The sequence below is a fragment of the Juglans regia genome, chromosome 2 (assembly GCF_001411555.2).
Source record: "Juglans regia cultivar Chandler chromosome 2, Walnut 2.0, whole genome shotgun sequence".
Lineage (NCBI taxonomy): Eukaryota > Viridiplantae > Streptophyta > Magnoliopsida > Fagales > Juglandaceae > Juglans > Juglans regia.
Window position 1 is genome coordinate 10,528,664 of NC_049902.1, and position 13,205 is coordinate 10,541,868.

The following is a 13,205-nucleotide window of genomic DNA, read 5'->3' on the forward strand; positions in this document are numbered from 1 at the left end:
GAGGGACCAACCTCGCCCCCAGAAATAGATATGGAGGCCTGTCTCCGTTATTAAGTAATTCTATTGTTTTTGTTTGGAATTGAACTAGTTAGTCCCATGACTAATCATGTTTGGTTTGTCATATTTGGAGATAGGGAACAAACAGATGGTTCTGTATATTATTATTATTATTTGGGAATGAAGTGAAATATGGATATTTGAGTGATTAATGAATGAACTTATTTACGTTTTAAACCTTTGGTACAAATAGTGTGTTTAGTCTCTTACTATACCTATACTTATTTCACTACGATTTTAAATGATTATTCACTTACACATATACTTTCTTGTAAATATTGCATGCCTATTCTCAATCTATCTCTTGGTTGTTGCTGACCGGTTGGAACCCTTGACAACAAAGATTCTCGCCAAGTCCTTTACTGAGGAACGGGGCACCAAAACTTGGTATCAGAGGGCGTTTATACAGCTCTATGTAAATCCATATTGTCACATAGGAATATTACATGAGCTATAGGATTTGATTTTCAGTATTGTACACTTGAATTTTAAAGTATTGTAGGCTTGATCTACTTATAGTAGGTGAGGGTTAAGCTAGGAAGTGATAGGTTGGGTTATGTGGCAGGGTCTGAGTATGGTGTGACCATGAGTTCTGTGAGGCAAACTACCAATAGGTAGTCTCAAGGGGGAGCCATTGGCTGAAGGGAGAGATAGCAAGTTAGCAAGGGTGCTTAGTCGCATTCTAGATGTGCTACAATAGCAACATGAGTTCTGTTCATGCCACATGCAAATTCAGCAAGATAATTCCCCTAAGGATAAGCAGTTGTAGTTCATGTATGAACGATTTCTGGTCTACCATTACCTAGGATGCTTTGGTAGCGAAGGTCCTATAAAGGCGGATAGGTGGATTATGGAAATTGAAAGTCATAAGGTGTTATATGTGAGCTACTTGCTCCAAAGAAAAGCTACACTATGGTGGAGTGCCAAGAGACAACTTCTTACTATGGGACTGGGAGCCATGGAAAGGATCTCATGAGAAAGATTCATGAAAGAGTTTGGTGATCAATAGTTTTCCACCATCATAAGATAGCTAAAGTAACGGACTTTACTAACTTGGTCCAAGGCAGCATGACAATCGAGCAATATGCTACTAAATTCATAGAGCTAGGAAGGTTTATGAAGGCATGAGAACGGAGAGGTTCCAAGACGGACAACAAATGCATATCAAGGCATAAGTAGCGTGCTTGAAGATTAAGGATTTTCAGAAGTTGGTGCACATGGCCTCTATCATCAAATGCAGGCAACATAATTTGTTGGCCATTTTGACTAGCCTAAATAGGAGGAGGACTTCATGAGCAAGGGAAATAGTTCGGGTTTCCCTCAGAAGTTTGTGTCGAGAATGGGAGTATGTTTGCCAACTACTCTAGGAGTACGCATGGGAGGAAGGATACAAGTGTGTGGTTTTTATCTTAAGGCTCATGAGGGAGAGTGTTGCCAGACCTACTCTCATGCTATAGGTGTAGGCAGTTGGGACATTATGCCAAGGATTGTCATCAGGCAATGCCAGTGTAGCGAACTGGCCCTGGTAGAGGATGAGGAGACCAAAGGTAAGCAGTTCAAGCAAAAGTGTATGCCCTTACTCCAGGAGAAGTCTACTAGGATGCCCCAAGAAGCAGGCGTCATCACAGGTATAAGACCCCAACTTTAGTTAGTTAGTTAATACTTTTAGGAACATAGTATAAGCAACGAGTTGTTCGATCATTCTAGGACGAGTTAGAGTATCACAATACCAAGCCAGTACCCTATTTGACTCAAGTGTGTCCCAGTTATTTGTGGCCCCTGCGTTCGTTAGGATAAGTGGTCTTAGGCAAAACCCATGCAGCAGAAGGTTTCAGTAGCATTAACTAATGAAGAGACCGTATTCTGCACCAAGAGGTTTGCAGAGTGTCCCTTAGATAGAATTAACTTGGAGGTAGATTTTGATAGTATTTGAATTAGTAGGTTTCGATATTATCTTAGGCAAGGATTGGTTATTTAGGCACTTCGGGAGTATAGATTGTCGACAAAGGAAGGTACCATTTCAAGTGTTTGGGATGGAATATAGAGTATTTTGGGGTTGTGATCAATGCCGGGAATAATTACCTCTTTACAAGCCAAGAAGGAGTTGGCAAGCATGGTTAAAGCCTATTTAGTACACTTAGTACTTGAGAAGAAAGAGCCTAAAGAGGTACGAGGTATACTCGTGGTAAGTGAGCTCCCATAAGTGTTTGGAGAATTGCCAAGACTACCACCTCCTAGGGAAGTTGAGTTTTTGATCGAGTTGAAACCTATGATAGTTCCAGTATGTAAGGCACCCTATTGGATAGCCCTAACCAAGTTGAAAGAGTTAAAGAGTCAATTACAGGAGTTTTTAACAAAAGGTTTTATTAGGCCAAGTATATTGCCTTAGGGAGTGTCAATGTTATTTGTTAGGAAGAAGGATATGACCCTTAGGATGTGCATCAATTCACAAGTTGAATAAGGTGACCATAAAGAATAGATACCCTCTAACAAGGAGCTGCGGTGCTTTCCAAGAATGATCTTCTAAAAATGATCTTAGGTCCGGTTATCGCCAATTGTTTGACCAGTTGCAAGGAGCTGTGATGCGTTCTAAGAATGATCTTAGGTCCGGTTATCACCAATTGAGGATTATGGCTTGCGACATACCAAAAACAGAGTTTCGAACAAGGTATGGTTGTTTTAAGTTTATAGTGATGCCATTTGGGTAGCTAATGCCTCAACAACCATTCATGGATATTATGAACAGGGTGTTCCAGCCATTCTTGGATATGTTTGTGGTGGTGTTCAATGATAAAATTCTACTATATTCCAAGGATGCCAAGGGTCATGAAAATCACCTGAGGTTAGTGTTAGTAAAGCTCCAAGAATATCAGTTATTCACTAAACTCAAGAATGCCAAAGATTTGGCGACAATATTTGTATGGTGAAGCGTGCTAGGTGTATACGAACCATATGAGTCTGAAGCACATCTTCACTCAGAATAACATCAATACGAGACAAGAGAGGGCTGTAGAGCATAAGCAATTACTGGTGTGAAATCAAGTACCACTCGAGGAAGGCTAATTTGGTCAGTGATGCACTAAGTCATATGTCAAGGTTGAAGGGCGTGGAAGCTTCCACAAATGTGGATTTGCTTCTTGAGGGAATAAGGCACTTGTTGGTGAAGGATTCACCACAAAAGGAAATTCTCATTGCAATGTAGGAGGGCGAGTGATTTCAATGAACTGGAGATCTAGCAGAGGAAGGATCCAAAGAGGAAAAGACCCTTTGCATTTCAACTTGGGCAAGTATGGAACCTTGTTGTACATAGGGCAAAGAGTAGTCCAAGCTAATTCGGAAATTGTTAGGATGAATATTAGTCTAAGCCCATTCCTCGCCATATTCGATACATCCTAGAGGCACGAAGATGTATCAGGATCTCAAAAAAGGCTTCTAGTGGGAAGGGATAAAGCAGGACATCTCTCACTTCATCAATAAGTGTGCTACGTGTCGAAAGGTGAAGGTTAAGCATCAAAGACCACCTAGGAATTTACAGCCCTTACCCATTCTAGAGTGGAACTTGGAAGACGTAGCGGGCTTTGTGGTCAAATGACCTTGAACCCCCAGTGGTAAAGATGTTATTTGGATAGTCATAGATAAATTAACTAAAAGTGTCCACTTTTTACCAGTCACTACTATGTACATGCTGAGTAAGCTTACTCGGTTATACATAAGAGAGACAGTTAGGCTTCATGAAGTACCCAAGACCATAGTGTCGAACAAGATCTGAGATTTATGTCTCAATATTGAAAGAGGCAAAAGTGATTAGACTAGAGACCATCCAAGAGATAATGGAACAAGTCAAACTTAATTTATATAGTCAATGATGGCTACGACTCAAAGTAAATAGAAGAGCTACATCGATTTAAGGAGAAGATACTTAACCTTTGAAGAGGGTGACTGGGTATATCTCAAAATATCACCCATGGAAGGTGTGAAGAGATTTGGGCTGAGAGGAAAACTAAGCCCAAGATACATTGGACCTTACCTAGTAGAGGAAAATGTAGGTCTAATGGCATACCGGGTTGTGTTACCTGCGGAATACAAAAGGATTCATAACGTGTTCCATGTTTCTTCATTAAGGAAAAGTTTTGAAAACTAGCAACCTCGAATGATTAACCCAAATCTAGTTCCACTGCAGCCGAATCTCACCTATGAAGAGAGACAAGTACGAATTGTAGACTGAAAGTAGCAGAAATTACGATCTAAAATCGTACCATTGGTAAAGGTGCAATGGGGAGATGTAGGAATCTAGGATTTTATATGAAAAGTGAATGCGTCAAGCGAGAGCAGTTCTCATATTTATTCAAGCTGCATAAGTGCACTCTAATTCATGAGATAAGGGTAATTTGCACAATTCGAGGGCAAAAGCAAGTCTGTAAATAAGTCTTCAATTTACCCCTTCAGACCACAACACTCTTAGAGCCTTCATAACTATAACCATAGAGTGAAGAAGAGAACAACACAAAGGGCAGTTGTACCGTCAGAAATAATGCTTCGATTCTTGGTGGGATGACAACATGATGTATGACTCTGATGACGACACACTATACAATCTACCACAGCATACCACTGCAGTGGATTCCAACTCAGCTCCACCCACATTGTCCAGTGACTCTATAGCCATTGATGGGTAGTAGCCCTTGTGTGTATCTTCATTACTTTGTTGTAGTAGTTAGTTATGTTTTTATATACAAGCACCCAGATTTCAAGGACGAAATCTTATTTTTATGAGGGAATAATGTAACAACCCAAAATAAATTCGATACATGAATTTCTTTAGATTTTAAAAACGTCTTGAAATCTTAAAAAGATTTCATAAATCAAGCGATTGATTAGATTTTAGTCAGTTGGCATAGTTGGATCCCAATCCACTGTGGTGACGGAGTTGCCTTTCTATTTAATTAAGGCACTTAGGAATATAATTTTGCAAAACGGGTTGTGCCATTAGAGTCATATGAATATTTAAGATTTTATGGTTTAATAAAAAAAATTCAAGTCTTTTGGATGAATAAAACCCTTTAGGAGAGAGCCACGTGGCAATTGGTTCAAATAACTATCAAATCGTCATGTAGGATGTCCAAATACACTTAGGATCACTAGGAAAATTTTTGGCTAGGCACATGGCCACACAATCCTAACCATCCACTCAGAAATCCTATAACACGTCAAGAGAAGAACAAATTGTGAAGAGATGGACTGTGATTCAAGCTTGTCATCATGCTCTCTTACACAAATCATTATTCCATCCAACCAAACACTATTTGGTCAACCAAAAGAGAGTTTCAACCCTAATAAAATCCCTAATCATTGGAAGCCAACAGAAACCCTAGATCCCTTGGTTGTGATTTTAGCTCTAGGATTTCGATTCAATGGCTTTGATTATTATATATGTTGTTCTTGAAACTTAGATCTATGGATTTAGTATAAATTTTTGAGGAGTTATGATTTAGATCTTTGTTGGGATGATGATGAACATGCTAGAGTTGTTTTAAACTCAATCTAGAAGCTCTCGGGTTTGATAATGTTTTGTTGAATTTTTTGCTATAACATACTAGATTTTATGCTTAGATCTAGTTAGAACTTGAATGTGAGGTATATGGTTGTATTCTTTCAAGACTTATTGCATGAAAATTAAGCATCTAGTCACTTTGTTTCAAGTCCATAAGCATGCCTACTTTGTTTCATAGTTTTCATACAAACCAATTGTGTTAGGTTGTATTTTATGTTTTTTTGGTGATTAGTCAAGCATGCTAGCACTTAGGTTTGAATGATGAACATGGTAGGAAAGTTATTTATGGATTTTTGGACTCCTTAGAGTTGATATGGGTGTGTTAGACCAAAAACATAAGTAGAGGGGTAAGTTTGCAAATTTAGCCTTAAGTTAGTAAGTATTATTTTTATGAAGTTTAAGTGAGATATCTTAACCTTAGAAAATGTCTCATTTAAGCTTACATCTTTTTCGCTTCAATTAATGTTACGCTACACTTCTGTAAGTTAGCTTCTAACTCACTCTCAGTATTTTTATGTATGTACAGTGGCAAGGGTTATATTTTTTATATTCATGTCACTTATGATTACTTTAACTGTCATAATATACCTTGCCATGTCCTAAATTATCTGTTACATGTTTATATGTTACATGAATGTCATGTCACTATCACATGCCACGAATGTCATGTCCTTTGTTACATGTTATTCTGTTACATGTCACAAACACAATGTCATCTGTTATACGCTTATCTCATCTGTTACATGTTTATCTATTACATGCCACGAATGTCATGTCATCTATTATATGAGTATGTCTTGAAATACATCTAAGTCATGTATTAATCTTTTACTTTATCACAACCCTAAGTGTTAGAATGGAGAATTATCCGAATGGAACTCTTATGTCCACACTAAAGTGTTTAAATTGGATATTGAATCTCCTGTGTTGATGAAACATAGTCAATAGGCTACAAATGAGACCTAAGTAACTAGTTTTTAAAAGCAAATTCGGGCACCCAACTCTGGTGGTGCCAAATTACACGTTTACAACTCCAGTTATCATGGCGTCCTCACAACTGATGCAGATGCATGTGATGTGGTGCAGTACCAGCAGGAGCACACTGCCATTGGTCATGGAGCATCTGCAATTCACGTGAACAAACATGTATATATGTAACAAGGTCGTGTTCACATCAACTTAAGCCACATTCAAGTCAAGTCATGTTATGTTCATGTATAGCTATGTTATTTACAAGTCACATCACGCATGTTCAAGTCCATCTCATCATACATACCTGTAATTTTATTAGCATGCATGCCTATTGATATTGTTGGTAGTTTAGAAGTTTACTTGCTGATACTTGTAAAAAAATCTCACTTAATAGTCTCGGCTATCATTCCCTCTGTAATGATAAACGATGTGTCACGAGACCAGGGATCAAGACTCAACCAACTGGACTAAGTTGAGTAGGCCGTACAGGACACTCGAGGAGCTAATGAAGTTGGTGCTCCAACTTTTAGATTCCATTTTGGCGCTTATAGCCAAGCTCCTCGAGCGGTTTGGTATTTAGTGCAGTAGTTTGATTTCATGTCTATACTTATGGTGCGCTATCTCCAAAACTCATTTTTATTCAGACAAATGTTTTGACTTTTGGATATGTGGATATTTTGGAAATATATTTGTGTTTTGGGACATAGCGTTTTGGTAAATGTGTGTCGTTAAAACAATTATCCGCTACGAATATTACATATTGTTAGATGCATGCTAGATGCACTACATCCTTAACTATCATGAACGGGGGTATGTAACCGTATATTATATGTCTCAACACTTCAAGTTCCGTCAAATCTCAAGCGGAACTTGGGGGCTCACATTAAGATTTAAGAAAATTAAAGCAATCATTGACAAAAGACTCAACTTGAAGCAACTCAACAGGTGTATCAAAGGTATTGGGATTCAAGCTTATGATTTCAACACAAGTGACGACATAGAGGGTGGAGATAAAATTAAGCTCCAAGATAGATGATTACTTAGATTTATTTTTTTATCAAAAAAAATGGCAAGGTGAGTTTTTTTGGACCTTTTGGTATGAAGGGATTATGCTAACTGTTTTTTAAACGTTCGAAAAAAATTTTTGCTTTTTTTTTTAGGACACAAGGGGAGTCTTAAGGTTTTTGTTAAATTTTTATAGCTTACGAATAATTCAAATCTTAGTTTTTAAGAGTTGTTAGTAAATGGGTAACTCTACGACCCATATAATGTCCACATGAGTGGCAAAGTTACAAGTAATTAATTGATTCCCCACTTTAAGCAGTTAATTAACTTATAGAGAAGTCAATTACCTACGTCTATCAGGAGACTCTTGAAGTAAGAGTCTTACGGACATTAGTTTTTAAAGCATTGAACGTACAAACAAAAGCTTTCCTCTACAATTTCCTAGAACAACCATCTTAATCTCTTGATATTCAAGTGTGGAATCATATTGGGAGACTCAAGTAGCCTCCAAAAAGATGTAGAGGTGCAATCACAACAATTGGCATGGGCTATAAGATGACTAAAGATTCAGGCTTGTGAAAATTCTGCTCCGCTTGAGATAATTCAAATTAACATTATCTAACATTACTATCAAAGCTTATGATGCTTTTTTCGCCCCTATGAATGTGATTATATGTTTGGTGCTTTGTAATAAATTTAAAAGCATGTAATTGATTCTATATCATGCTAGTTTGAGTTTCAGATTTTTCATTAGAGAATATGCTATGACATGTTTAAGATCAAATCTTATGTTCTCCACTTTACTCTTATTATCATTTTTTTTATTTTTCTCTCTCTATTTTCTCTCTAAAAAGGTGGAGGTGAAGTGCTTGAGTGTGTGATTTCAGGCACAAGGTGTCAGAGGGTGGCAGTTATAACGGAAAGGTACGTTCTCTTGGAGGAATATTCGATTGAGAGAGTTTTTGGTGGCGAAGGCTGCAGTGTAAGGTGGCAGCCGAGCTATATAGAGGGAGGTTTACAGTGGTGAAAGATGGAGAAGTTGAAGGAATTGGAGGAAAAATGGTGCAAGTTTCGACTATCTGAAAAGGAGGCCACGGACATAATGTTCAATGAAGAAGAGGATGAAGCATTGAGATACAAAGAGGACAGAAGTCTAGTGGGGAGGGTTTTTTCATCGAGAGTGATAAGCATGGAAGTACTGGGCTCAACCATGGGCAAGGTGTGGAGGATTAGCAAGGCAGCAAAATTTTTGGAGTTATGTACAAATATTTTTGTTATTACTTTTGAAACCCAAGCTGATAAGGAGAGGGTGTGGGCTGGAAGACCGTGGTTGTTTGACCATCAGTTGTTAGCTATGAAGAGCTTTAATGGTTTCACTCCACCACAGAGGATGAGTTTTGAGAAAGAGAGTTTCTGGGTAAGGATGTATAACCTACCTTTAATGTGTATGACTAAAGCTCGTGGAGAGCAAATAGGTGGGATGGTGGGATATGCAGAGGAGGTGGATACTCAGGTAGATGGTAGTGGATGGGGAAAAGTTCTGAAAGAACAAATTAAGATGAATATAAAGTTGCCTATACCCAGAAGCATAACTATTAAGGTTAAAGGAGAAAGCCTATGGATACCATTCAGCGACGAAAAATTACCTAGATTATGTTTCTCATGTGGTTGTATAGTGCATGGAGAATCTGGGTGTTTAAAACAAGAAGGAGATGACGATGGGGGGAACAATATAGGGTATGGTTGAGGGACAATCAAGGATTAAGGGGGAGGAACTACAACAATGGGGGGAAAGAAGAACAGAGAGGAAAAATGAATGTGGGAGGGGGAGAAAAAAATGACAAGGAGTCTAAAACAAATGGGTTGGAGGGGAACTCTGAGGGTCGAAGGGAAAGGGAGGAGAATGGTTGTAAAGGAAATATTGATGAAACAAGCATAGAAGAGGAGTATGTGGAAACAATGGTAAGTTTGGAGAGAAAAGAAGGAGAAGGAAAAAGAGATATTGTGAAGGAAGGAGATGTGATAAGTGTTAGTATTGAGGATGGAGAGGAAGGAAAAATGGGAGAGTATGGGCTGATAGATAAGATGGGGGAGGAGGAAAAAATTAAGCCAGAAAATAAGTTGAGGAAGAGAGGGGTATGGAAGAGAAAAGCAAGAGAAAAGGGGGTGAGAGGGGAAAATGAGGATGTCACTTTGAGTGGTTTAAAAAGAAATTATGAAGTGATGGAGGGGAAGCAGAAAAATCCAAGAGGGAAAAAAGCAAGAGGGAAGGAAATGGAGATGAAAGGAGTTTTTACAAAGGTAGTGGCGGTGGCTGGAAGTCAGCCCCGTCAAACATTATGAAAATCCTAAATTGGAACTGCCGAGGGTTGGGGAACCCTTGGACAGTTCAAGATCTCTGCAGTATGGCAGAGGTTAAGAAACTCAGTATTATTTTTATTATGGAAACGAAGAGTGGAAGGGATAATTTTGAGAGTTTGAAAAGAAGATTGAATTGTGAGGGCTGTTTTACTGTGAAATCAGTAGGTAAAGGGGGAGGTTTGTTGCTACTATGGAATGGTAGGGTGAATGTGGAAATAAAAAAATTACTCACAAAGGCACATAAACGCTTGGGTTTGGGATGATGAAACAAAAGAGAAGTGGTTATTCACTGACTTTTATGGGCAAGCTAAGGTGGGTAACGCCCCGACCCCGAGGGTCCGGAGAGTTAACTCATAAAACCTGATAATCAACTCTAACAAGGCTAGAGTACTTCCAAATTCAAGAATATATCCACTTTCCCAAAACTCAAATCGAACGTAAATACTTCAATTAAACACATCAAATAAGTTCATTTATCCAATATTCAATCCAAATAACCCAAATAAAATCAACTCTTCTTCTTGTCTCAAATAACAACTAGAAATAATAAAACATTAACATAAATCTCCATAAACCGTCTAAATCCATTGAAGCAAACTTAAGAAAGATAATTAACCTCCAACACCAACACTACTATCATGAGATACCCAACAACAAATCAATGCTAATCTTCTCCATAGACTCTAATACTGATCTTCAGCTGAGCCATCGATGTCATCTGAAATATTATGAAGATTAACGGGGTGAGTTATCAACAACTCAGCAAGCAAGGAGCATATACCAGCATGTAAACATGAGCATTTATAACATTTGATAAGCCGAACAAAACATTTACTTTCAGAATGCAGAAACAAAACTTTTACAAAACATTAGAGCGAAGTTTTCAGAAAATAAACTTATTCCAAAAAGAACTTCCGTTGGCATTTCCAAACTGAAACATTATAATTAAATCATCTCTTAGCATCACATCGGGACAATACCATGTTTAACCCCCGTGGTAGAGTTATAAACCACATTATACCCGTGGCTGGGCCATATTCCATGTTTCACCCCCGTGGTAGGGTTATCAACCACCATTATACCCGTGGCTGGGCCATTTTCCATGTTTCACCCCCGTGGTAGGGTTATAAACCACCATTATACCCGTGGCTGGGCCATTTTCCATGTTTCACCCCCGTGGTAGGGTTATAAACCACCATTATACCCGTGGCTGGGCCTTAACAGAAACAGAACGGATTTCATCGAAAATCCGGTTACAATCATATACAGAATCAGAACATCATGCCAAGATTCTCAGATGATACCTCATATCAAAACAAAACATTGAAAGGCTTCAGATCATTTCACATGTTCGAGATAAACATAAACAAAATATTCTCATTTGTTCATAACAAAATTTCCAGATTTTCATATTCGCTCTTTTACATAGTTCAGAAATAAAGTACACAAAACTTGCTCATGTCTACACTAGTCATGACAGAAAAACATTTTCCCTTATATAGAATTTATGCATATGCAGAATAAACATTTGAGGTTGTTTTCAGATCATCTCTTTCAAAAATAAACACATTTATTCTCAAAGTCAACCTCCTTTCATTTATTTTATGCAAAACTAGTATATAAACCCCGCTTACCTGACTTCTTCGTATTATCAACACCTTGAGCCGGAACTCTAATAGTAACACCACCTAAACAAAAAGAACATATATCCAACATTTAATAACCAATCTAGTAGTCTGCTATTTAATGAATAATAATTCAAAACAGTCCCTTCACAACTCCATAACTATCTAACAATTAAACCCGAACAACCTTCTCTTCAAATCATTCGCATTTATAACCCAAAACAGCCATCATTTTATATCAAAAAGTCTCAAATAATAGTCCAAAACAGTCTCACAAATCCATCCAAAAATCATACTCCTCAATATAAAATCTCCACCACACTCAACCACCACTAAAACAGTAACTCCATTACATTTCACAGTCCAACCTATAATTCAAAAGCTACCAAAAGCTTCGGGGAACATACCCCAAGAGGAAAAATTCCCAAAACTCCAAACCACTTCGAATGGGTCACTGCAAATTCACGTCCAAAAATGTTCACATAAATCCCTAGTGAAAGAGAAAGTGGCCTGCACAAGGAAAGTTTGAGAATCTGAGTGTGTGCGTGTGATCAAACCCAGCAGCACCAAAAGGAGATAAGCCGTGCGATTAAAACCAGTAAAACAGGAAATAGAAAGTGATAAATCCGGATTGAAGGAAAAAGAAAATACCAAACCTTGTTCAAGAGACCGAACGACACTGCAGTGAAAAGAAAAATAAGTAAATAAATTGCAGTTCCAAAAGCTTGAGTTGCGGACGGTTAAGCCCGAAAAGAAGAAAAAAAAAAACGTAGAACGAAAGAGAGACGATGGCTCACCTTCGGAGAACCAGAAAGTTGAGACCCACGGAAAAAAAAAAGAAATCCGAAAACACCAGCCCAGAAAATACCAGCCAAGGTGAAAACACCAAAACGCGCAAGAGAGGATCTGATTAATTCGGAAAAGTGATGAGAAAGACACTCGTGTGGAACCGCAGCAGATAAAATCGTGGGGCGTGGGCGTGGGAAGCAGTTGCACGAGAGAAATGGGGAACTCGCGGACGCAAAAGGGGACTCAACGAGGAAGAAGAACAGTGCACGGCAGAAAGGAAAATAATTCCCTCCCCAAACGACGCCGTTAGACTAACACAGATGCTCGTGGGCTGGGCTTCGTGCCTCCTGACCAAAATAAGGGCTGGGCCTAAGCCCAGTTATTACATTCTCCCCCCCTTAAAGAAATTCCGTCCCCGGAATTTGTCACAAGTCATTAGGATCGTCGTCGAACAACTGCGGGTACTTGACTTGCATTTCCTCTTCTAATTCCCAAGAGGCTTCACTGATAGCATGATTATTCCATACCACCTTAACCAATGGAATAGTCCGATTACGTAACACTTGTTCTTTTCTCTCTACAATCCGCAACGGCTCTTCTGTATAAGTCAGATCTTCCTGAAATTGAAGGGGCTCGTAATCAATAACGTGAGTGGGATCAGGAACATACTTCCTCAGCATAGATACATGAAAAACATTGTGTACACCTGAGAGTGTGGGTGGTAGGGCTACTCTGTAAGCCACTGGTCCAATCCGATCAAGAATCTCAAATGGTCCGATGTACCTAGGGCTCAACTTACCCTTCTTCCCAAACCTCATAACCCCTCTCATGGGTGCAATCCTCAA

General features: G+C 38.7%; 1 protein-coding gene and 1 long non-coding RNA gene across 2 annotated transcripts; one reads left to right on the forward strand and one right to left on the reverse strand.

Moving 5' to 3' along the window:
- Positions 1–8,615: 8,615 nt before the first annotated feature.
- On the forward strand, positions 8,616–9,332 carry LOC109004607. The gene has a single exon (XM_018983227.1). It carries the CDS (start codon positions 8,616–8,618, stop codon positions 9,330–9,332), a length of 717 nt encoding a protein of 238 aa, XP_018838772.1.
- A 2,664-nt stretch (positions 9,333–11,996) lies between these two features.
- On the reverse strand, positions 11,997–12,402 carry LOC108999400. The gene is made up of 3 exons (XR_004800900.1): positions 12,369–12,402; positions 12,228–12,250; positions 11,997–12,081 (listed from the first exon to the last, which is right to left on the reverse strand). It is a non-coding gene; the product is annotated as an uncharacterized LOC108999400 (long non-coding RNA).
- Positions 12,403–13,205: the final 803 nt, after the last annotated feature.

Excerpts from the sequence above, each read along its gene's own strand:
- LOC109004607 (XM_018983227.1), top strand. The coding sequence starts at position 8,616 with ATGGAGAAGTTGAAGGAATTGGAGGAAAAATGGTGCAAGTTTCGACTA.